The sequence below is a fragment of the Mus pahari genome, chromosome 1 (assembly GCF_900095145.1).
Source record: "Mus pahari chromosome 1, PAHARI_EIJ_v1.1, whole genome shotgun sequence".
NCBI classification, from domain to species: domain Eukaryota; kingdom Metazoa; phylum Chordata; class Mammalia; order Rodentia; family Muridae; genus Mus; species Mus pahari.
Window position 1 is genome coordinate 87843206 of NC_034590.1, and position 25688 is coordinate 87868893.

Genomic DNA, 25688 nt, shown 5'->3' on the forward strand with positions numbered 1-25688 from the left:
AGAAAGAAAGAAAGAAAGAAAGAAAGAAAGAAAGAAAGAAAGAAAGAAAGAAAGAAAGAAAGAAAACTGAAAGTGAAAAGGAATTGTGTTATATTCATTTGGCTTAGGAGCACAGATATGACGAGTTACACTTCTATAACAGAATGTGCTAGTAGGAAGACAGTCAGACACACCTGAACAGTCCCAATTGAAGTCTCAATCTGACTGAGAGCATGCAGTTTCTTCTTCATGCTGGTCAGGATTGCAGACCGAGGCGGGGTGACTGACATGGCTTGAGGTCTGCTGATAAGGAGGTCTTCATGCTGCCACTATTCAAAGAAAAAGAAGAATGTAGAGCCAGTAGAATAAAACTTTGGATAAATAAGGAAAGAGCCACATGAGGTGAGACTGGGAGAAGACAGAAAATTGAGTTGCAATTAAGGGGTAATTCGTTGAGGAGATTAAAAGAAATACCACGTCTGAGAATTTCCCTGACAAGGAAGATAGCTGGTAAACGTCACAGATCACTAATATATAGCATTCAAATAGGAATTCTTAAGACATCTGGTAAGTACATTTGGTGCACCTACTCCCAAAAACAACTGACCTTTCTAGGTCTGGTGGAAAAAACCTTGTAATCCCAGTACTTGTGAGATGGAGAAAAAGAGGATAACAACTTCCAGGTAAGTTTGAGCTTCATTTCAAAACAACAACAATCCCTTATCTTGGTGATGTGTGTGTAAGGACCTCTAGATAAGAAGATGCAGTGAACTTGTATTGGGGTCTGGTCTAGCAAGGAAACTAGATAGAGACTGAAAGAAATAATAGCACAGAAAAACTCTGACACACTATTGAAACACTTTTCTTTTAATGTTATGAGGGTCATTGGGACTATAACTTCTATAGGAGCTAGGGGTATAGTTTAGTGATATGCCCAACATAACGTGTAGAAATCATAATTTCTAACACCAGTTAAATAATCCAATAGTTATATATTATGGCTAAAGTTTTAAAGTGTGTCCATATTTAAACAAGTTTTCCTCAATATTAACTGTCACTTTTAAATTTTTGGTGTTTGTTTTTCATTAATTATTACTATTATTTTAGACAAGGATGTTTTGTTTTGTTTTGTTTTGTTTTTGAGACAGGGTTTCTCTGTATAGCCCTGGCTGTCCTGGAACTTACTTTGTAGACCAGGCTGGCCTCGAACTCAGAAATCTGCCTGCCTCGGCCTCCTGATTGCTGGGATTAAAGGCATGTGCCAACACGCCCGGCTTTAGACAAGGTTTTGGACAAAGTCTCATGTAGCCCAGACTGATCTTAAACCTGCCATATAGCTGAGGATAAGCTTGAACTTCTGATCCTTCACCCTAAACAAGTACACAACCCAGTTCAGTTTATGCAATGTTGGGTATCCTGGGCCTTGTGCATGCCAACTATAAGTAAGCTACATCCCCAGCCCCAACACTGATAATTTCTACGGGAATAAAATCCAAAATGTCTATCATTTCAAAGAAAGAAGTCATAAAGCATTACCCTAGTCCATACACAATGTGCAAAAGCAACCAATGTGATTCGGGGTGAATATACTTCTCTTCCTAACTTATGAAGTAGAAAATTAGCTAGTAATGATGAAACTGCCAATAGATCCTCTGAAACATAGTTCCTTCTGATCACTGAAAAAGTAAAACAAAATAACCATGTCTATGCCAAAACAGATTCAAGAAAACTAGCATTCTTTTGATAATGTTAAAGCCAACGTTTATAAAAGAATAAATAAAAAAGCCATTCCTAAGCTACAACGGTCCATTACAACATTCTTACCATCTTCACAGATAATTGCCTAGCACTCACAAGTCATCCTCCGTAAGGGATACCGCCCTCAACCTACAGGCAGGGTGCCAGAACTAGGTTTGGTTGTAATACAAACCGATCTTATCCCAAAACCTGTTCTTTGACAAAACAGGCTTCTCCTAAACGCACTTTTCAAAATAAAGGCAGATTTACTTAAGACCCAAAGCTATGCACTGTATTTTTAGAGCATCAGTGAAAACTATTTACAGATAAATTTAATTACAAACTCAACAATACAGGATGCAGACCTACCTACACCATGAATAAATACAACCATTATAAACTACATTCACAAACAATACTCACTGTTTATTAATACATAATAAATATAAAAATATTTATCATGCAGTCCTGCTGAAAAGAAAGTCAAAGGACATTAAACATGAAACCAACTCCATTCCACTAAAAACAAGAAGCAAAAACAAACAAACAAAAAAGTAATTGCAAAGAAAACACAAAACCCTTGAAAGTATTCACTTTGGTTTGGCACAACTGAGGCAGTTTACATATTTTCTCTATATTGTCATACATGAACTCTGTAAGGAAAATTACACAGCAAATTGCTTACCTGGAACATGGCAATGTGCAGTTGCACCCGCTGCAGGCTCGTCTTACAGGAAGAAATACTGGTTTCCAGCCTGCGCACCAGGTCATGCTTCTTCCATGCTGTATCATAGGAGCTGGCTAACACAGTAGCTCTGTTCATTACCAACTGTGAGAATTTCCCTACCTGGATGTTGTGCTCCACAGCTTTCTTACACAGATCATCTACAGAAACTTTGCTTTCAGCACCAAAGTCCTTTGCCTCTACCTGAGCAATGATGTCAACACCCAGGGCACTGATAAAGCTACACAATGTGAGTCCGAGGGCTTGGTTTGGGAGTCCTATCAAGAGCTGTCTTACAAAGTCAGCTGTAAAGGCCTTGATAGGCTTGGCCATTTGGTCTTCACTAAAGCAAGAATTTCTAAAAAGGGTTTTCACATTGACAATCTGAACAGGTCCGTTCACAGTATTCTGATCTTCAAGTGAACTTGATCCTACAAAAATAGAAAGAAAATGAAAATCATCGTAAAATGGGTCCTGAACAAATAAGATAAGAAAAACAGAATTCACAAGTGCACAGTTAAATGAAGCATATTCCAAATGACCCCTTCTATAGTACCACAAAGGCAACCCAAGTCAGAATGCTAACATTACCTGACAATGTTTTAGAAAAGGTACCACAGAGCCTGAAGAACTCCTTAATTGTCTGTAGTCTTTTTAAAAAGAAAATCTCTTCTAGCACCTGTCGGTGATTGTCATCATCAAAAAAATTGACCTGGGTACTCCTGGCTTCCCGAATAATGTCAATCTTCCGCCAAGCAACAGGAATTTCCATCTTGTTTAACTATGCAAATGGAAAAGGGAATGCTCACTTTCCTCTATTCACATTCAGTGACTATTTCACAAACATCTTTCATAAAACAAAGTTAATGTTTACCTTCTCAACTAATAAGCCAAAAGCAGTTTCGACTTGGGCAAACATGCCATCAAATGCTACCAAAAGCATCTGGCCAGCTGACATTTTTGGTGTTTCATCAACTGAACCATTTCTTGGTTGGATTAATTCACCATACTGAGCATGTAGCATTCTAGAGAGAAAGAAACTGGTGTTAGAACCCTCACATGAAGGAGAGTTTGTTTGGAGAATACAAGCCTGTGAGTCTTAGAGACATCTAAGCAAAGTCTATAGAAACATACTAACTTTATGCTAACTTCTATGAGAAAATGGTATTCGCGACAATTCTATCATGAAATCAGTGAGTCCAGCTCAGGTTAGTTATATGTAGTATCTACTTATGTGATTTCAATTTTATATAAATGCGAAGTACATTTTAGAAATTACTATATAATATATAAGAACATCAAGAATAACCTAATTCCAAAACGTAGATCTATAAAACTGTCAGGTGCGGTGGTGCTATAGCAATGTAACTGGAACCAACTTTTGTCAGTAATGGCAGTACCTGCCATTTGTAGTATATATATGAACTATGTACACTTCAAAAACTTAAAATAATAAAAATATTGTGTGATTTAGAGCACATCAGATGACAACTTCCATCAATGGCAAGGCATGAAGCCATACGCCTCTGACCCCAACAATGGAAAGCTAAGACGGGGGAATCCTGTGTATAGGCAGTCAGAGAGCTCTAGGCCCAATGAGACTCTTATAATTAAAAAAAAAAAAAAAAAAAAGGCAGAGCAAAGGAGGAAAATACTTGACATCAACTTCTGATGTCCATACATGAGCACATTTACCTGCACCCACACCTACACATCAAGGGGAGGTCTGAAATTCAGTAAAACATACACAGCTTTAACCTAACTTGTAACCAATCCGTGAAATGATGATAACCTAACTTGTAACCATTCCGTTAAATAAATAGTTTAAGCCACATTTAGCTGGTACATGTCTACATTATTAGCTACACTCTTACACAACTACAGCTTAAAAAGGAAAAATAGGATTTCTAAATGCAGCACTGATTTCAGGAAGGAATTCTTGCTATCTTTTTGTTGAAGGAACAACAAAAGTTTATATGCATATTGTGTTTCCAAATCTACTTCAAAATAACTAAGGGAAGGCTGTTAAAACGGCACAGTGGCCAAAGCAGTTTCGATCAGAGTCTGCAAGCCTAATGACACGAGCTCCATCCACAAACCTAATAAAGGTGGACACAAGGGCTCCACAAAGCATTTCTGGGGCCTCTGTATGTACACACTAGCATGTACACCCTCCACAGCTACATGTAACAAAATTAACAAGGAACAGAGCATAAACCAGAATGAGCATGTGCAGATGACTCACATGTGGAAACAAGTCCTTCTCTCCCTTCCTCCTCTCTATTTGCAATTTTCCATGTGAGGAAACCAGGAGGGCAGTATTTCTGTCCCCTCAGTTATATTTTCTGCAGTAAACTTATATACCAGAATGACAAAGGAAATGATCCTGAGTCTCTAAGGGCTCAGCACAGCTATAATGTATGTCTACAGAGCTATGCAATATCATAAGTTTCCAAAGTCAAACTGCTTCTCAGGATTCAAGAATACAAGGCCAAGCAGTGGTGGCACATACCTTTAATCGCAGCACTTGGGAGGCAGAGGCAGAAGGATTTCTGAGTTTGAGGCCAGCCTGGTCTACAGAGTGAGTTCCAGGACAGCCAGGGCTACACAGAGAAACCCTGTCTCAAAAAATCAATCAATCAATCAATCAATCAATCAATCAATAGAATACAATACAATGTTTAAAATCTCCCAAACATAACTATAAGCTAAATTAAAATTGTTTGGCCGAAGGGGGTATATATTTAATCAGCCAAGTTAACCACCTCAGATACTTTCATGGCTTTAAAAAATACACTGAGAGCTGACAAGAGGGCTCAGTGGGTAAAGGTACTTGTCACAGAAGCCTTACAACCTTAGTTGGATTCCAAGAGTCCATATAAAGATGGAAGCACAGAACTGACTATAAAGCTGTTATCTGACTTCAACATATGCACTGTGGCAAGTGACTTCCCCCTCACCATCAAGTGTGCACACTCTCTCACAAAAAATAATCCCCCATATACACACATTGAACTTTATGTACACACAGGTAGCCATGGCAACAAAAGGGTAGTTGTGTGTGCAACAAAGAGCTGCATAAGCTACTAAAGGGCAAAGACACTCAAAGATGTATGTATGTTACTAGTGAAGTACAAGCACATTTCATGACTTTCCCACCGTCCATTTCATGATGCAGTTATTGTGAAGAAAGCATGCACTAAGGTCAGACTAAAGATAAGCTTGCACAGGACTGCAGACAATCTCTAGTAAAAAATGTAATCATAAAGTAATGGACTTGTGTTGTTTTTATAACATAAACATTCATCAGTAATCAATTTGTCCCAAAAATTAAAAATAAAGTTAATTAGGTTAGAGCTCAGAATCTCATTACCTGATTATCTCCTAATTCCTACCACCTCATGGCTCAAATGAACCATGTTCTTCCCTTAGTCTCCAAAGCCCTGGTATTTCAGGCATGTGTCACTATTGCTCACTTGCTATCTCTTTTTTTGCTGAAACAGAACATAGCTGGTTAACACATTTACCTGGCAACATCAATGTAATGAGCATGAGTTTCTTCTCCAAGTCCCATGGCTGTGTTTCGTAAGTAGGCTTGAAGCGACTCAACCAGAGTCTGCAGAGGAACGCCATCCGTAGTCTGCTCGATCAGACTGTCTAGTTCATGGAGCATACTTTCTAAGGTGCACTCCCCCTTCATTAAACATCTAAGTGCTTCTGGGAAGATGATTTGCCGGAAATTTGAATTTAATTCCTACAAAAAGAGGTATACATATTTTAATGTTTTTACTAAGTGTTATACATTTCATAATGCTGAACTGAAACCCAAGTCATACAGGGCATGGTGGCACAAGCCTGTAATCATGGCTCTCAGGAAGCAGAGCCTGAGGGATTTCTTCAAGTTTGAGGGTTGCCATAAATTTGATAGTAGCCTGTACCACACAGCAAATTCCACACTTAGTCAAGGCTACGAAAAGAGATGTTGTGTCCAAAAAGCCCAAAATGTAAAAACAAAACTAGGCTGGGTATGATGGTGCACCTTTAATCCTAGCCCTTGGGACTAGGAGGCAGAAGCAGGAATTAGAGGCTAGCATGGACCACATGGTGAGATCCAGGCACCAGCCAGAGCTGCATAATAAGACCCTATCTGAGACAGACAGAGTCATCAGAGAAAGAGACAGAACGAACCCCCCAAAACAAAAAACAAACAAACAAAAAACCCAACCTAAAGCCACACTCCGATCCTTAGATTTTTTTTATTATTTCATGTGTATGAGTATTTTGCTTCATGTGTGTATGTACTACATGTAGTGGATAGCTTGAGTATACCGGTTTGGCTAACTGAAGATTATACACATGCACACATACCAGTTATTTTAAAATGTCTTAGCTATCTCAAAGGCTAGGCACTCCTAAACCTTCCCATGCTAACAAAGGCCCAATGGGCCAGTGGCCACTTACCCAAATTCTTACATAGCTCCTTAGCATTATCTCCTGTCCCACCACTTCATTGCAATCTTTCTTCCTCCTCCTTGTCCCCCTCCCCGTGCATCCTAGCCCACACAACTCTAGAGTCCTGCTCCATCTTTCTTTGCCCAGTTATTAGCCACTGGCGTCTTTATTGATCGATCAAAACCCAATTAGGGACAAGGACCTTTAGTATTTAGACACATAGATTCCCAACTGAATCAAAACATTAAAACCAATCTCCAAACAGGAAGAAGCCATGAGAGATGTCAGCCCACTTCCCTGGGTTTGGGTGTCTGGTTATGGTTATATTATAAATTACAGATAGGTTATCATTTTTAGTGCTAATTTGGAAATGGTCAAAATTTTGAACAGAGAAGAAACAGATGGGATATATTACTAAATTTTATTCTTAAACAAAATATTATGTAGCCATAATCTTATTGGTATAAATCTGTCTATTGATACAAAATTTTAAAATAAAATTATTACTCTTAGATATTCATTGTGCCCTATGACACTCATTCAAGAATACAAGGTTTTGACCCAGTCCCTCTAATAGCTGCCATTACAAACTATTTAAGAGGATTAAGTAACACAAGTTAAGGGCCAGATAGTAAACTCATGGTTAGGTTAGATTCTAATTTAATTATAATAAAATGCTTTCAATTTATTCAAATAGAAATGGCTAAGAGTATCTAAGGTTTAACAGTTCAAATATACTTTACGTAGATAGTCTTCAAAAACATCAGAAATCTACAAAATATGACATTTAATGTGCTTTCATTATTAAAGGTCATTTGACAAGACATGTCTGCTCCTGACAGCTTCCCATTCTCCTTCAAAGAAAAACCTCTAGGCGATGTTGCTTATCAAGGCAGGTAAGGTAAGCCACATGGCAAAAATTGTTCTATCCATCTACAGACAAAAAAATACTGCTCATGAAAGCATATATATTGCGAGAGAGTTGACAGTTTAGTTCTGCCAAGGCAGAACAAACTAGCCCTTTATGGTTCCTGCTCCATTTCAAAGTCTATCAGATGGTTCGGGGCCAGAAAGCTAAAGACAGATGCTGCAACATTATAAGGAATAGGGGCTGTCCAGGTAGCCAGCTGTCTCTACAACTGTTTTAGAATCTATGTTTAGTGCTTCTTAAATACTGAGGTAATATTTAATTTGTTCTTAGATTTCTGACAGGGTTGAAGACTAGTTATAGTCTCATAAACTTAGGTTGTTTAGCATTAAGAGATGATATGGAGTTGAAAACACGGTTTTCAAATGGCTAAAATCAAAACATAATTCAGGTATAGAATCATAAACTCTTTAAATTAGGAATGATGGTAGAGTACTTTATGTAATTGACAAACATGACAGACTGGATGTTAATTGTATATCATACTCTTATGATTTACATAATTGTTATGTTATATTCAATTTATGTCTGAAAAAAGAGTTTTGGGTTTTTTCCTAATTTGGACAGAAATTAATTAGAACCAATTAGAGATTGGTTCTAATGCTTTGATTAAATCAGGAATCTGTGTATCCAAATGCTAAAGGTCCTTTGTCCCCAACTGGTTTATTATTAATCAATAAAGATGCCAGCAGCCACTAGGACTCAGGGAGGAAAAAAGTCACCACAAAGACATGGGATGCAGATGGACGTAGGAGCTACAGGAGATAAGACCAATAAGTCATGTAAGATGTCAGGTAAGTGGCCACTGGCACTTCCCCAATTGGGTCTAGGGTAGCAGGAGAAGTTTTAGGAGTGCCCAGCCTTTGAGGTAGCCAAGACATTTTGAAATTAACTGGGCTGTGTGTGTGTGTGTGTGTGTGTGTGTGTGTGTGTGTGTGTGTGTGTGTGTGTCTGTCTGTCTGTCTGTCTGTCTGTCTGTCATTCGCAGATCCAAAGATAGCTCCTTGGTGGGTGCACATGTACAATGCGAAGGGATCGAAAGTGGTGTAGCCTAAACTATCTGCTACACTATATACATGCTGGTGCCTGAGGAGGAGATGAACCTTCTCTATGTGAGTGCTGAGAATTGAACCAGGTCTTTTGCAACAAGTGCTCATATCAAGTAAGCCAACTGTCTAGTCCCTGATCCTTATTTTAAATAACTGCTTAAGCAACAGTCAACAGTCAAATTAATTACAAATCTCATACCAATCCCTGCTTTATGCACACACATATAGCCATAGCAACATTTTAAATAATTGCTTAAGTAACACTGAACAGTCAAACAGCTCTTTGAATTAAGAACCTAAGCAAGACTGTTTAATATCTAACCTTGACCTAAAACTTGGGGCCAAAACGTGGGATCCCCATTGCCTGATAATCTGTTTTGCTGCTGGGTTGTTTGTTGTTTTAAGACTGAGTCTCACAGCTGAGGATGACCTTGAACTTTCTGATCTTCCTGACTCTACTGCCCAAATACCAATTATTACAAGTTTGTGACACTACTCTTGATTATGTGTCTCTCAAGATCAAACTTAGGGCTTCATGCATGCTAACCAAACACTCTAGCAACTGAACTATATTCCCAATCAAACTTAAAAGTGTTCACCTGCAGAGATGTATATACTCCATTGGCTAAATGAACAGCTTCAGATGCTTCCACTGGGTTGGGAATATCCAAGTCCTGTGGTACCAGGTGGCACTGCTTCAGTAACTGCACCAAGCAGGTGACATTTCCACTCATACTACACAGCTCCTCTAGAAACCAGGCTCCATCTCTGGATGTCAGATCAACCAGCTGCTCTCCAGCACTTGAAGCTGCACCTTCCATCATAAGGTTACGCCTATGTGGACAATGAAAACAAATTTGATTGAGTGCACATAGACTAGAGAAGACTTCAAATCTCAAAGAAAGTGACTAACACTGGCCAAGTATAATAGTGTTTTAAATCTGGGATTAAAATAAAACATGAAGACAGTGAGAGGCTCTAGTATGAAGCACTAGCTCACCTTGTAAGAGTACAAAGGGCAGAAATAATGACACTTGCTAGACTCAGAGATCCTTCTTCTCCATTCTCATGAAGAAAAACTTTAATGCAACGCTCAATTTCTTTCAACTGATCTTCACAAACTGGCACAGTGACAGCTTCTTGTTTCAAACGTTCCACTTGTCTAATAAGTCTGCTGTTTATGTCTGCTGCATACCGCTGAAGGGTCATTTCAGTGGCAGTAATGAACTGACACACTGTTGGAGGTGGCTGAGGAGCATACTGCATTTCATACCTATAAAAATAAAACAGGTGCTTGCATATATTAATACACTCCTGCAGATAAATAACATTCATACTGGAAAATGAGAAAATTGCATTCTAGATTTAAAAGAAGTCTCAAGAAAGTCAAAAAGTCTGAAGAACACACACTATTTCATAAGATAACTTATTGAGTGATACAATGACTTAACTTCCTTGAACAATCCTACCATGTGAACATTTTCATCTACTAATTAGGAGAAACAGTTTATCTTGCAAGAGAAACCCTGAATAAGCTCACATTAATATCCTCTTTCTCCCTCTGCAGTACTGCAGGAATTGAGTCTATAACGTTGCAAATGTAGATATTCCACATATCTAACACTGGATCACACCCAAGCCCTGAGGAGTTTGAGACAGTCTGCCTATTAGAAGAGGCTGGCTTCAAACTTGCAATAAGCGCCCTCTTATGCACCAAGATATCTCGCGGTGATAGCACGATTCTGTAATCTCAGCTACTTGGAAAGGTGACATAGGTCGGACTTTCTCAAAAGCATTAAAAAACAAATGACAAAAAGAAAAAAAAGGAACGTCATTGAAATTTCCTCTGTTAACCATTTTTCAGAAAAATAAAACACAAATGCAACTGTGCTGGTTCGTTTTGTCTACTTGACACAAACCTCAACGTATTTGGGAAGAATTTTAACTGAGAAAATGCCCACACCAGATTGCCTGCCTATAAACAGGTCTGGAGGGTATTTTCTTGATAAATGATTAATGTGGGAAAGCACAGTCCGTGGGCAGGTAGATGAGTTGTATGAAAAAGCAGGCTGAGCAAGCAAGGGAAGAAGAATACTTACTGCATAGTTTCTGATTCAGGTTCTGCCTCTAGGCTTCCTGCCTTGAGTTCCTCCCCGTACTTTCCTTCATGCTGGACTATACAGGTAAGATATAAAAATAAACTACTTCCTCCCCAAGTTGTTTTGGTTATGGTCTTTATCACAGCAACAGAAAGAAGCTCTAACTAAGACAGCAACTTACAACACAATCCTGCTTCCCTTGGTGTTAAATGAAGGGAATGAGATGCCTTAAACTTACTTCCTATAGAGTTCTTGGCAGCGCTCTACTGTGGTGTTGCAGATGAGCTCTTCCATCCAGGCCTTCCACTGTTCAATTCGATGTTTCTGAAATATGGCTTTTGGATACTGCAGAGCGACAGTTGCATAGTGATGCAGCTGTTCCAGACAGCCCCGGAGCACGGAACGCCTCTGTTGCAGCAGAGCGCCAACTTCCCCCTCTAGCTGCTCACACTGGCTGATGAGGTGAGCTTGCCCAGCATTCTGTAGAAAGGCTGTTGCTGGTACATAACTTGGGGGACCTAAAGACAGTCACAATGAAACCATTTCAAGTCAGTAATCATTGATAGCAGACTCAATTTTAAGACTCAAAAAATTAGACTCCTATACTCTCAAACATACAATGACAGAATCCACATGCTCACATACCAAGGTCCATTTGTGTGCTTATCTCTTGAAGCAAACTTGCAAGCTGAGTTGCTTCTAAGTTATTGAATGCAGCCTGATAATGTGTTATCCACTGTTCAAACTCATTCAGCTTCACTTGGATTGCTTCCTGAACAGCTCTTTGCTGGGTTTGTAGTTGAGTATGCTCAGAATACCTAATCAGGAAACCAAAGTCAAAGTTCACTTGCAGCTTTTTCTTCTATCTAGTTAAGGCATGACACTGTAAATATTTAGACTAGTTAGCTCCTTTTAAATCTCAAGGACACTGTTCAAATGTCTCCTTGTTTTGGTTTGTTCCAACTTTGCCATTTCCTTAACTATGCTCACATATTAAATAAACACTAACTGAGTCTGAGACTTCTTGAAGGAAAATTGCTGGATCTTTATAGACTAAAAGCCTCTAGCAATGGTACACACATATTCGACAACTACCTTCTGTGTGTTGTATGCTGTTAAAAGGTTTATTTACTTGTTGCTTTTATGTCTATGTATGACTACATGAAGTTTATATGTAGGAGCTCGGGGAAGGGAGGAGAGAACTAGAGCATCTGAAATTGGATTTACACGTGGGAGATACCATGTGGTGTGTTGGGAACTGAACCCAGGTCCTGGGCAAGATCAGTCAGTGCTGTTAACTGCTAAGCCATCTCTCTGGTTCCTGTATGCTTTATTTTTAAAGTCAAAAAAGCAGATAACTATCACTGCCCAAATGAATAAAGGACTCACCACACACAAGCAGAGAGAAAACCAAGCCCTGGTTTTCTAAATATAAATGTTCTAATCACTCACTACATATACAGTTCCATCCAATAATTTGTCACAGAATTAACAACAATAAAGTAAAAAATATAAGTAAAAAGCTGAGTATCTGCACTTTGAATTCATGGCCATTAACAGAATTCATACTAAGTTGATGAAAATTCGACAGGCAGTGGTGGCGCACGCCTTTAATCCCAGCACTTGGGAGACAGAGGCAGGCGAATTTCTGAGTTTAAGGCCAGACTGTTCTACAAAATGAGTTACAGGACAGCCAGGGCTATACAGAGAAACCCCTGTCTCGGGATATATATATATATATATATATATATATATATATATATATATATATATATAGAGAGAGAGAGAGAGAGAGAGAGAGAGAGAGAGAGAGAGAGATGCTGAAAATTCTATTTCAAGCTGACCGTTTTTACACGAATACAAAATTTCTCTGTAACAGCATATGTCCAGAAGTACAAATCAATTATTATTTTCAACCTGTGTTGCAGAGTATGAGATGGATGGTCCACTCCTTCAGCTCCTTCTAGAAATTCTATTTCTTCCAGTAGTTTGCCCTGCAGTTTTTCAACATCTGTCAGCTGCTCCTGCAGGTTTAGGTATTCATCTAAGCTGCTGTCCAGCTTGGGAAGCACAACCAGCATCTCATCCCGGTTCTTAAACCAGTTCACCTGGAAGAGGGTTGTGATCAGGAACAGTAAGTACAGGAACATCTGGGGGTACCGCTTTACCTAAAATCCCAACTAAGAAATTGGTTTGTTGCTCTACCTTTGATAATCAATTAATTCACATTTACACTGCCATTAAGTGAACAGATTCACAGGCCACAGAAAATAAGCCTGAGATCTCTGACTACTGAACAGGAAAAAAGGCTATTCAAGTATTGCATTAGACACTTGAAATGTTCATTGGAATAGCTCCAAGGAATGTGAATGTGTCTGTGTGGGAGGACAGTCTAATAGAGATGACAAGGAGTCCTCACACCCAGAAAAGCCCTAACATACTCAATCCTTAGGTACATCTGCTATGTTAAAAAGCTGACAATGAGTGACATAACATCTTTGGGCTTCACCTTAATCTCAGCGACTCTGGAAGAAAAGAGGCTGCGGGTGATCTCACGTTCCATCTCTCGCTTACTCTGCTTGCTCTCAGCCTGCTGGCCACCTCCACCATAGACAGCACCTGCAAACCCAGCCTCACCACCAGCTGTCCAGTCCACCAGGGGGTCATACACAAAAGCCTCCAAGAGTGTCAGCAGAGTCTCTCGGCCTCGACGCATGATGTGGAGAACCTAGTTTTAGAAGTGCTTTCAGTAAAGTCAACACAAGTTTCCATATGGCAATGTTTTATGACTTCCTCCCATAGATTTTGCTCATTAAACAGTTACACTACATATAGGACAAAAGAGGAAAGGCATACCTGCTCACAGGAAAGCCTAAAAACACCTTCTACTCCAGTTACACCCAGTGCTGTTTCAATGTTTTGTGTCATTCGAAAAGGCACTTTCTCAGGAACTCTAAGGCTTTTACCTTGAAAAGACAAATCATTTTACTTTTGCCCTTAACACCAAAATAACCTGACCTTCAAATTAATGTAGACGCCCATTCCATCTTACCTTTTTCAAAGCAAACATTGTAATCTATGTGAACTACTTCTCCAGTTGTCATATCTATGAGGACGTTATCCAGATGTCTGTCTCCAAGACCAATTATGTAGCCAACCATAGACATAACAGCAGTGGATCTTGCATAGGACTAAGGAGAAGGAAGCAGGTAAACATTATGGGCCAATCTTCCTCCAAAAGGCACTGGATGATCTGAGGTCAATACAATTCTATAATCCTACTTCCATTGTTCTAAAATAAACCAATCATCACAAAGCACTCCTTAAGACTGCTGCACATGGCTACCCAGGATAGTCATACAATATAAGGAGCATTTAACACTGAGATCTAAGGAATATGATGAAAGCTTGGCAGAGGGGTTGTTGCTGCTAAAAACTTAGTTCAATTTTTAATTATGTGTCTATGTGTGGACATGTGCACACTGATGTATTCCAGATAAAAGTCATTAAAAAAGGCACTGAATCCCCCAGAGCCAGAGTAACAGGCAAATGTGAACCCCCAGATATGGGTGATGGAACCAAATTTGGGTCCTCTGAAAGAGCAGTACTTTTTTTTTTTTGAGACAGGGTTTCTCTGTGTAGTCCTGGAACTCACTTTGTAGACCAGGCTGGCCTCAAACTCAGAAATCCGCCTGCCTCTGCCTCCCAAGTGCTGGGATTAAAGGCGTGCGCCACCACGCCCAGCCAAGAGCAGTACTCTTAGACTCTAAGCTCCCTCACCAGCCCCAGAAATAATGTGGGTAGTTTTTGTGTTTTGTTTTGTTTTCCCAGAGACAGGTTAGCCTGGAACTATGTAGACCAGGCTGCCCTTTAATAGATATCTGCCTGCCTCTGATTCCTGAGTGTTGGGGTTTATCACCAGCCCAGAAGGCTAGGTTTTAAAGTAAAGAACTTCAGCTCTTTTCATATTTACTTTTTAATTCCATCCATCATCCCCACAACCCTTCCCTTACAATCACTGCCACATATTTATAACTCTCAAGTATCATTCAAGTACAGGAATCGACTACAAAGTCTGGAAAGAGAAAGAGAAAGACTACAAAGACTAACAAAGAGAACATGAAAAAAAAGCCAGGGTAACATTGGTGACACCTAACCCCACATGCTGCATACCTGTGTGACTCTCCACCACTCATCAGGAGTGGTGCAAGATGACCAGAGTTCCTTGGCCAGGAGATTTGGGGGTGTGGCCTCCATTAACTCCTCCAACACTGCCTTCATTACATGGAGGGGCCAATCCCTCCTTGAAACATCCAGGCTAAGGCCAACTGTTTTCAAAGCAGGACCAATTTTACTGTAGTAAAGTTCACTAGGACGAGGTACAATACTGGGATTCTGAGGTGTTTGGTAGGAATCTTGGGCCTTAAAAATTTTTTTTCAAAAGAAAAGAATAGTTTTACTTAAGGAAAGACAAAACTATAAGGTACTTTAAAACTTTTCATAGTGTTTTCCACCTGACTGTGTCTACATTTTATATTTAAAAACAAAAGAAAATCAAAAGTCAATTCTTCTGGACTATTTATTTATCTTCTCTTTCTTGTGACTGAGTTTGTTTAAAGATTGGACTCTTTCTAAGTGTTCTTGAGGTCCAACATAAAATCCAATCTATATTTTTTATAACATAATTCACTTTTAAAGGCATAATCTACCAGTGTATATTTTGATTCTTCCCTGATGATTTACTTAGCATGAAATAACACATCTACTAAGAAACACGTTCCACAAAGTTGGGACAGCTCTTCCAGCTCTCTAACTTATTCTTTGATAGCTGGACTATAGACCTGTGCTTGCTTTTGAAACTTAGCTTTCCAGGCTGAAGGTACAGGAAGGCTTAGCATTTGGAGAGCCATGGAATTAGATTCCAGCACAAAAATACATAAAAAGAGAAGAAAAGCATGATTCTTTTCAAGCTCCACCAGCTTGAAGTAACTGCCTGAAACATACTAGACCTGGGCCTACTCCTCGGTTCTGCTGCTTCACATATAAATTCCACAGGTAAGTGACTAAATGAATTTCAAATTAAAATTCTTAGCCTGAATCAAGTTTTAAAATTCACAGGTAGGTACAAAAAAGGATACTGTACTGATCAAATAAGTCAATGTTCTTATTTAAATACTGAACATTAAATCTGGATTTCAAAGCATTTTATTATTTACAAGTTTAACTCAAAGGCTCTTAAGAGCATTTAAGATGTGAAATATCAAATTGCTGAGCAATTAGGAACTACATATGTTTTAAAACTACTTTTCAATAAAGTAGTGAGTAGTTTCCTCACCACAACTTACTAAGGGCATCAACTCTGCCTACTCTAACCTATCAGATGCATGTACGTATGTTTAACTTCACATAGTCACTAACAATGCCCTGATACACACTTGTTCATGCATAGTCCAGTAAGAACACAGGTGCACTTGAGTTTTACCAAACCTTTTGTGCTTGTAAGGCAGCTTCCCGCTGTTGCCATCGTTTGTAAAGACCAAACAATGGTGTGGCTCCATCTACCCACTGGATCAGCCCTGATCTTGTTCCCAGTGGTGTTACAGAATAGTGCCGTGCATGGAAACGGGGTGTTTCCTGCCGGTTAATTGTAGCAAACATAGTATTCACAATAGATAAAAACTGCATGATTCTCTCATCCAGATGCAAATCTTCTAGTCCTATGAGTACAAAATCAAAATTACCAGGATGAGTGACAAACGCATCCGTGACTATACTACTTCTTACATTTTTGTTAGCAATGAACACAGTAAAGCAGACTTAAGAACAATAGCAAGTTGAATTTAATGGTATTAGAACTAGTTATTAACACTGAGTTGTACTTGCTTGTATAAGTTCATAAGCAAAGTGCAGAGGGAGAAACACTGTGACATGCAGCCAACCAATCATTCAAAATCACATAGGACACAAGAAATACAGAATTCATCAACAGCAGTCTTATCCTAATGTGCATGCACTCACGTGGACAGACATAGGCACACACATGCACATATAACAGTCACACACTTGTCTTAAAAAATACAACTTAGTTTTAGCTCTACCTTTGAAAAGATAAGGATAGCTCTTCCCATCTGATCCAAGAAAGAGGAATTTCTTGGGCTTGGTTTTAGTTGGTAAGATGGTGATAGTTCCACCCACACTGTGAATTGTCACAGTATCTCTGGCTGAGACTTCTCCAGGAAGTGCAATTTCAGTGTTAGTCATGGCAGCCAACCAAGGACTGATCTCATCAAGTCGCAAGATGTAGCTTGCTCGTTTCTGCGCTCTCTGTTGCAAACTCAGCATTATCTATGTTCACAAGGAAAAAAAAAAGAAGTCTGCATTCTGGTATAGCATATTTTCTTCTCACTGTACTTGGCATAAAGGTAAACCCAAACACCCCCATATAAACCTGCTGTTCTAGTCTCTATGTCTGATTTGATGCTAGGGATGAGGACCACGCTTGAAGTAAGTGCTGTGCTAATATGTTGTACATGATTACTTTGTTAAGACACCATCCTTTGTTTGCCAAATAAAACAAGAATCAAGAGGAGCCATGGGAGAAATTCCCACAGAGGGTCTCTATGAAGCCATGGGCTATGCCTCAGCAATGAGGCAATCAATCAGTTTTACCATAGTAAAACAGCAGAGACAGCCTTAGGACACCACCTGCTAAGTTACTGATATGAAGTTATAAGCAAAAATACAGTTCTATCATGAATTTATAAGAGGCTGTAAAAAACTAAACCGTACAGACAACAAAAGTAACAGTTTAAAGATGACCACTTGAAATATGGAAAAAACAAACTAACAAACACGAGAACCACTGCTAATAAGCACAGGGAACAATGAATGTATCAAATACAGATCAACCCCCGGGGTTTATAGCTAATGTATATCTGGACTAACAAACTAATCTATAAACTCTCAAAGCATTTTCAGTAAGTTGTTTAAAAAAAAAATTAAACAAACTAGAAAATCTCCCCTTAATCAGGGGATAGTAACAAATAAACTAGCATGTTCACATAAAGAGATTATGTTTAGTCAAATGTGAAGCAGGGGTGGAAAATCTGGAGATTTAGGAATGGAAGAGTGCTCATCTAACATAAAAGGCCCCTTAGGTTTGAAAGCCAATGCTATCAACATGCAACAACAAACTATAATTTAAAAAAAAAAATATTTCCATTTTATGTGCATGGGTGTTTTGCCTGCCTGTATGTCTCTGTAAGGATGTCAGGCCCCCCTGGAACTGGAATTACAGACAGCTGTGAGCTGTCATGTGGGTGATAGGAATTAAGCCCAGGTCCTTTGTGAAAGCAACCAGTGCTCTTAACCAATGAGCCATCTCTATAGCCTAAACTACAATCTTAAAAACTTTTCTCAATGATTTATTTCATATACATCTCCTCCGGGTTTTTAACTAATAAAAACAAGTAAGAATCTGGTCTTGAACCTCAAAAACCTGGCCCTACCTAATAAGCTGACTGGGCATAAGAAACACCATAGTAAGCTGGATATGGTGGCATATACCTTTAATCCCAGCTCTTGAGAGGAAGAGGTAGGTGGCTCTCTATAAATTTGAGGCTAGCCTGATCTACAGAGGGAGTTCCAGGACAGCTAGGGCTAGACAGAGAAACCTTGTAAAAACAAACACCATAGTTTGTATTAGTCTTCTTGACTAGTATTTCAGGATTTTTTTTCTTTCTTCCTTCCTTCTTTTGTTTCTTTCTGTCTCTTTCTTTCTCTTTTTCCCTCCCAGACAGGAGGGAAAAATCATCCCTAGATATTCTAGAGCTCACTTTGTAGACCAGGCTGGCTTTGAACTCTTCTGTCTACCCCCCCTTCCCAAGTGCTGGGGTTACAGGTTAAGTGTAACCACCATGCCCAATGAGTTAGCAGTTTTCATTTACTGACGCTGTATGAACTTTTGTTCCTACGTCTGTTTAGATTTGTATTCTCTTGTTTCCACCATAGTAAAGCCCAACAAAGAAACCAGCTAAAATCCTAAGTGTCGGAGAAGGGAGAAAAACAAGAAAAAGAATGATACAAAGAAGCTCTGACTGATGGTGTCATTGCTATGAAAGAAAGAAGACCACAGAGAAAACGGAATTAAGGAAAACAAGACATAGATTCTCAAATATCTGAATCCACAAATCATTTCAATCAACAAAATATATTACTATATTGATGACAAAATAGGTCAATATTAATCCATCTTATTACTCGGGGTGCTTAGATTTTAAAATATCAGCATTAGTCTTACTGTAAACCACTAATTAAAAAAAATCTGGGTGGTGCACGCCTTTAATCCCAGCACTTGGGAGGCAGAGGCAGGCGGATTTCTGAGTTTGAGGCCAGCCTGGTCTACAAAGTGAGTTCCAGGACAGCCAGTGCTACACAGAGAAACCCTGTCTCAAAAATCAAAAAACAGAAAAACAAAAAAAACTGAGTATTACTCTGAAAGTTTTAGATTTTTGTAAAATTTCAATATTTGTGATGCTGAACCTGAAAAAAGAAATGCCCACTTGTCCCCTTAAAAACTATAGGCAAAAACGTCAACTTCCTTATCTCCTACAAGAACACAAAAGAGCAGCCAAAGTTAATGCCTTTACAGGACATGCTTAGTAATATACAGGCTTCGTGTTGGCCATCCTCCCTGCCGGTTCCCAGACCCTCAAAATAATTAAAACACTTTTCTCCCTTTTCTTGACCAATAAATAAAAACCAGATAACTTCAACGGGCTTATAAAACTTTCATCTTGTGTTCCAAAGTCAGCATGCTGTTTTAACTTTGTGTCTCATGGGAAACTTTCCACGTTCACAGGACTTTTACAACTACTCTATACCTCTTTGAATGGAATCCAGCTGCTTCCAGGCTTGGCAGGGTTTGATGGTGTCTTTAGTTTTTCAAGGGCATTGTCAATGGCATCACCATAGTTATCCTGAAACCACTTTTCATGAGGTGTCTCTGCAGGGGCAGCGGTGATGCTCCGCACATGCTCCAAAGCAAACACGATGGGCTTCATCAGTGCTGTGTGCTTCTCTCGCATGATGGCAATTTTCTCTTCTCTGACCAAAGACATTTTCATCCAAAAATTTATTTAGTATCAAAAAAGAGAAGTAAAACATTGACAAATAGCTTACTACCTAATGCTGTTTAAAAAAGCAACAATAAATAAATAAATAAATAAATAAATAAATAAATAAATAAAAAAGAGAACGCTTTGCCTTTCAATTTTGTTAGTGAAAATGATCTGAGCCTAATTTTTTGTTTTTTTGGTTTTTTTTGTTTTTGTTTTGGTTTTGGTTTTTTTCAAGACAGGGTTTCTCTGTGTAGCCCTGGCTGTCCTGGACCTCACTCTGTAGACCAGGCTGGCCTCGAACTCAGAAATCCTTCTGCCTCTGCCTCCCAAATGCTGGGATTAAAGGCCTGGGCCACCACTGCCCGGCCTGAGCCCTAACCTTAATCATAAGCAAAACCAATGCAAAATGGACCAGATATCCAGATGCAGAAAAATTAAAACTATCAAACTCCCTATCAAAAGCATAAGGGAAGGGGATCTTTACAATAGATTTATCTGTATACAGACCAAACCGACGACTGAAAATAGTGGCAAATGCTTGCAAATCATGCTTCTACAAGGTTTTACCCTGACTTTTTTAAATCCTACATCTCAACAGCAAAACAACTTGATTCAACATTCTTCAAAGATACATACTCAATACTTAAGATACAAAAAGAAGCTATATGTTAGTACTCATTAGGAAAACACAAATCAAAATTACAATGAGGTAACTTAGCATACATGAGGACTGTGAACAGAACTCCCAGAAAACTGCCAACTGTCGGCTGAGAAATGGCTCTGAAGGTAAGAGTCTACTACACAAGCATGAGGATTTGAATTAGAATCCTCAGAAGTCATATGAAAGGCAGAAAAAGTGGTGAGACACATGACAGAGAGACACATGGTAGAGAAAGGAGAATCCCCAGAAGCTCATGGACCAACTAGCCTCGTGTACACAGCAGAAAGCCAGTGGGAGTGAGGGAACTTCTGCATTAAATAGATGGAAGATGTGGCTCAACACTCAAGGTTTTCCTCTGACCTCTTTGGAAAGGCCATGGCGTGAATGTATACATGCCATGCATATCATATATATGAACATACAATTAAATGTTGGCAAAAATAGGAGAAAACCAGAATCCTCATGCATTTAAAATAGGAACATAAAATGGCAAAATTTTTGTGGAAGAGATTCCTTGGCTTAACAAGATAATCACATTAGTCAGTAAATTTAACTAGTAACATACAGAATAATCCAAGGACTCGGTTACTGCACACCAATGTTCAGAGCAGCAGTGGTCACACAGCTAAAAGCAAACCCAAGTCTCCAATAGATGAATCAAAGAGTAAAACATGGTTTATGAGGGCTGACACAATGGCTCAGCTGGTAAGCGTATTTGCTGATAATCAAAAGTTATTAGGCTTACCCAAGACCTACATGGTAAAAGGAAAAACCCAACTGTACAAGTTTTCCTCTGATCTGCATACATACAGGATTCACACATATATAAATGATAAAAATTTCCTAATCTGGAGAATCTATACAATGCAGTGATGTTCAATAATCATGGAAAAACAACAACAGCAACAACAACAAAAACAGATGCATGGTATAGCAAGATAAACCTTGAAAACCTAGGGCTAAATGAAAAAGTTACAAAAGAATATGACTCCACTGCTATGGGATACCTAAAGCAGGATAGTTCATAAAGCAAAAGCAAGAAATAAGTAAGAACCAGAGGTAATGAGGGGCAAACAGAGTTTATTACTAAGTACAGAGTCTATTTGAGGTTGGAAATTATTCTAGCAGAGGGTAGTGGTAATGAAGGCACAGCACTGTGAGCACTCAACTGTACACCTATCTGAGGTTAGAAATTATTCTAGGAGAGGTTAGTGGTAATGAAGGCACAATATGGCCAGCACTCAACTCTACAGTTAAAAATGGTTAAGACTACGAATTTTGCCGTACTGATAAACACATTAACAAGAAAAATGTAGGCAGAGCACTGGAAAGATGGGTCAGTAGTTAAGAGCAACAGCTGCTCTTACATAGATTCCGTTCCCAGCACCCACATGGCAGCTCACAACCGTCCTTAACTCCAGTTCCAGGAGATCCAAAGCTCTCTCCTGACTTCCATGGGCATCAGGTATACATGTGTTACACATACATATCGGCATGCAAATACACATAAAACAGGTAAATCTAAAAGACGAAAGCAGCAGCCTCATCTTTCCAGCAAAGGAGTGAAGACATACTTGCGCAAGGTGTTGTTGTTCTGGACTCTCTTCACCTCATCCTCCAGCTGCTGAATTCGTCTCAGGACATACATGTGCTGCTGTAACAAAACTCCCAGCCAGAGCTCATCCCAGAGTACAGTGACCCTACGTAGCTCTGCCACAAGCATCTGGACCTGCAGATACAACACATCCACACGGCTCACAAGGCAGCATCCAATTAATACAGAGGTAATGCTCATTTCTCAAAAATTCATCAGCAGCACTATCAATATAGATTAGTGAGACCAATTCCAACTATTTGTAAAGGTTTGGTTCTCTGATATGATTCTCCAGAGAGATATTAGTTTTAAGATTGGGGGAGAGGGGCTTGCAACAAACAATGTAACAATTAACAATGTAACTTTGTAACAAACAAATAGGTTTTCTTATACCTGTAAAACCATTGTTGGGTTGGCAGAGGAAAGTTTATCTACAATTTTGCTGTAGCAATCCTGCATCATGGCCTGGTCTTCATTTAAACCACTTTTAGGTTCATCTTTGTTGCTATCCTGAGAAGCAGGAGGACTTCCTCCTTCACATTCGGAAACCAGCAGTTCTTCTCCTTGAATATTTCCAAGTAAAGTTGGGATTGCAGAGGAATACTTATTTCCTACAGTGGGATGGAAGAGGAGTACATGCACACATTGGGTATGGAATGCAAGAATATTCTAGTTCTCAGTGCTGTGCATGAAGCTTCAGACTGTGGTGTTCTGCACTTTAACGAGATATGCTTTTCATGTATGTTTATAAATACTGTAAACTATTGGAGAAAAGCTGGGGAAAATGGCAAGCAAACAGGAAGCCTCCCTAGAGTGTGTAGAACGTTCTCATTATAATGTTTATCTTACTTAAACTGCTCTATGCTAAGCTCCTGAGGTATGGTAAGGAGTAATAACATACAAAACACATAGATACATAGTAGCTACTTCAGCAAGTCAGAGCCATTATTAACAAAAACATATCACCCAAAATGACACTTAAAAATTACTGGCAAAATAATTTAAAGTAGCAATATTTTAGCTGGGAAAAGGAGCACATATCGTTAACCTCAGCACTCTGTAAGTGCAAGACCAGCCTTTTCTAAATAGTGAGTACCAGGCTACTGAGGGTAATACAGTGAGACTCTGTTCCAAAAAAATAGATTTTTAATGTTGCATACCTGAAGCCTGGGATTCACTGCTAAGTGATATGGTTCCTACTATTGCAGGATACAATATGAGGTGTGGGGAATCTTGGGCCACACGGCAAAGGAGGTTACAAATACTCTGGCGCACATACACTTCAGGGTGGTTTAAGCGTGAGAAAAGCTGTGGAATAATTCCTTCAGGAGAAAACAAAGTTAATAAAACATATGAATTTTAGGAATGCAAAAGGATAAAACCTGATTATGCCAGTATCAGCAAAGATATTAAAGGCCAAATTCTCTCTGTAGTGACAAAAGCCCATATGAAACGATACTTGCTTTGCAAGTCTGTTTAGTGTAGAACTATAATCATAGTCTAGAGGAATTAAAGCATTGAATGTTCAGCATATGCCTCAAAGAGGGCAGATAAAATAACTGTGACAAATGGTTATACTAAGTAAGTTCTCACAGTTATTTTCACCAAAACTAATTTTTAATAATGAAAAGCTTCTGCCTTCTAGCCTCTCAGTACTCTACAAGGTAAGAAAGAGGAGAGCTTTTCATGAGACACCAAACAGTCCGGGTTGTTCTATGAACCAGCATGGCTGGTCTCTAACATTTTCAAATACGTAACACAGAGAAACAAACTATTTCTATCCCACTCAGAAGCATATGTACTAAAACAGGGCATTTTATTTAGGCCATTACCTCTCCATGGAGCAGTAGGGGTTGTCTCCAAGCCATGTTCCAGATACTGCCGGAGCTCACCAGCATGCTTCACTAGCAACCTGAGCAGTCGCAGGGTAGCCATCACAATCACATCATCAGTGCTCTGCTCTGATCTGTGACTTAAATGGAGCCTGGGGTCATCATCCTCATCTAACAGAACCTAAGTGAACAATTAAGGGGATAAGGAAACCATTTCTGCTACCACTCTTTGTCTATAGAAAAGAAATTCCAAATGAACTCCCTTAGAAGACCGTGCCACCTACCTGACCAGCATTTAGCTTAAGGAAAGTAAAATATGCACTGCAAGACAATTTGTACAGGCTGAAGATTCTGTCCACAACTTTCCGCCACACTTTAATAACACCTTCAGTTGCATTTTCATCAAGTTCAGAAAGCCAAGGGCAGCTTGATATTAACTGCCGCCAGATAACATCGACCATGTCATCGTCTTCATTATCTTCATTCTCTGTTATCTGAAGTGTTATATCTTCATCCTAAAGAAAATGTGGGCATAGAATAATACTTAACGTGAAAAGGAAGAAAGCTACATGATCTGACTGTTATGTGGAAACATTTTTCTCATATATGACACACTAAATAATTCCAAATACTAAATCCATTAGTAAGCTTCTCTTTAAAATATGCTTATCAATAAAGTCAATTTTATTTGCAACACAATCAGCCTAAACGTCATTCACTATTTAATAAAGTAGCCAATTTCCAAAAAAACTGAGTTGTAACAGGAATCTTGGCACTACTCTCCCAGATGCACTGTGTCCTGTTTTCCTTGCCTGAATTCCTGCTGGCCGGCATACTGCTTGTCCAAGAATACCATATATTCTCTCTTTCTCTTCTTCAGTTATAGTATCTGGAAGCAGATTTTGAACTTCAGATTTTTCTCTAGGTAACAGACGAACACCTTCTCCCTGACTATAAAACAAAGAAGTCATCAAACATTTCAGCTACCAAACTCTCCCAATGACATTTTATATCTCCATTTTGCAGAGGGTTATATCAACTACACATTGAAACATACATACCTGGCATTGTCAACCACCTTTCTGCCCCACCTATAAGCCCAACTAGCCAATGCTGCCCAAGATTTGGCTACTTCAGGTGCCTGCACTGAAGACAGGTGATACAACTGTCCCAAAATGAAGTCAGGTTCTCCAACTCCAATGTGCACTGCCATGACAGAGAAAATAAGAAGAGTTCAGTGTTACATGCAGAAACATCTAATGGTGTTCTGATCGACCTGTTAAGACTTTATTATTTATAAACAAGCAAAAAGCCCAACATTATCACAGTTTATAATTTGTTATGGCCAAAACTTGGATATTTTTCTTCAATGTGACTATATTAAAAGACATCAGCCTCTCCCATCAGCTTACATAAGCATTTGTGGAAACATTTGTACCCTTAATGACATTAATCTTTAGCAACAGCTCAGGTGTCAGACATGCTGTAGAGCATCTTTTTTTTTTTTTTTTTTT

The 25688-nt window shown here is 39.1% G+C and overlaps 1 protein-coding gene across 4 annotated transcripts in view; it reads right to left on the reverse strand.

The window, feature by feature from the left end:
- Smg1 (SMG1 nonsense mediated mRNA decay associated PI3K related kinase) overlaps nucleotides 1-25688 on the reverse strand; it is a 110437-nt gene that overhangs the window by 13239 nt on the left and 71510 nt on the right. For all 4 annotated transcript variants that reach the window (XM_021193999.2, XM_029538497.1, XM_029538502.1 and 1 more), the window contains 24 exons: nucleotides 25236-25380; nucleotides 24987-25125; nucleotides 24459-24689; nucleotides 24175-24355; nucleotides 23503-23664; nucleotides 22736-22953; nucleotides 22323-22477; nucleotides 19851-20073; nucleotides 17067-17313; nucleotides 16456-16685; nucleotides 15142-15390; nucleotides 14021-14159; nucleotides 13825-13934; nucleotides 13478-13696; nucleotides 12886-13076; nucleotides 11614-11786; nucleotides 11207-11486; nucleotides 9870-10142; nucleotides 9469-9703; nucleotides 5968-6194; nucleotides 3315-3465; nucleotides 3032-3221; nucleotides 2402-2871; nucleotides 174-308 (listed from right to left, as the gene is read on the reverse strand). In XM_021193999.2, the coding sequence (XP_021049658.1) occupies nucleotides 174-308; nucleotides 2402-2871; nucleotides 3032-3221; nucleotides 3315-3465; nucleotides 5968-6194; nucleotides 9469-9703; nucleotides 9870-10142; nucleotides 11207-11486; nucleotides 11614-11786; nucleotides 12886-13076; nucleotides 13478-13696; nucleotides 13825-13934; nucleotides 14021-14159; nucleotides 15142-15390; nucleotides 16456-16685; nucleotides 17067-17313; nucleotides 19851-20073; nucleotides 22323-22477; nucleotides 22736-22953; nucleotides 23503-23664; nucleotides 24175-24355; nucleotides 24459-24689; nucleotides 24987-25125; nucleotides 25236-25380 (4973 nt within the window). The remainder of the gene's footprint in view (nucleotides 1-173; nucleotides 309-2401; nucleotides 2872-3031; nucleotides 3222-3314; nucleotides 3466-5967; nucleotides 6195-9468; nucleotides 9704-9869; nucleotides 10143-11206; nucleotides 11487-11613; nucleotides 11787-12885; nucleotides 13077-13477; nucleotides 13697-13824; nucleotides 13935-14020; nucleotides 14160-15141; nucleotides 15391-16455; nucleotides 16686-17066; nucleotides 17314-19850; nucleotides 20074-22322; nucleotides 22478-22735; nucleotides 22954-23502; nucleotides 23665-24174; nucleotides 24356-24458; nucleotides 24690-24986; nucleotides 25126-25235; nucleotides 25381-25688) is intronic.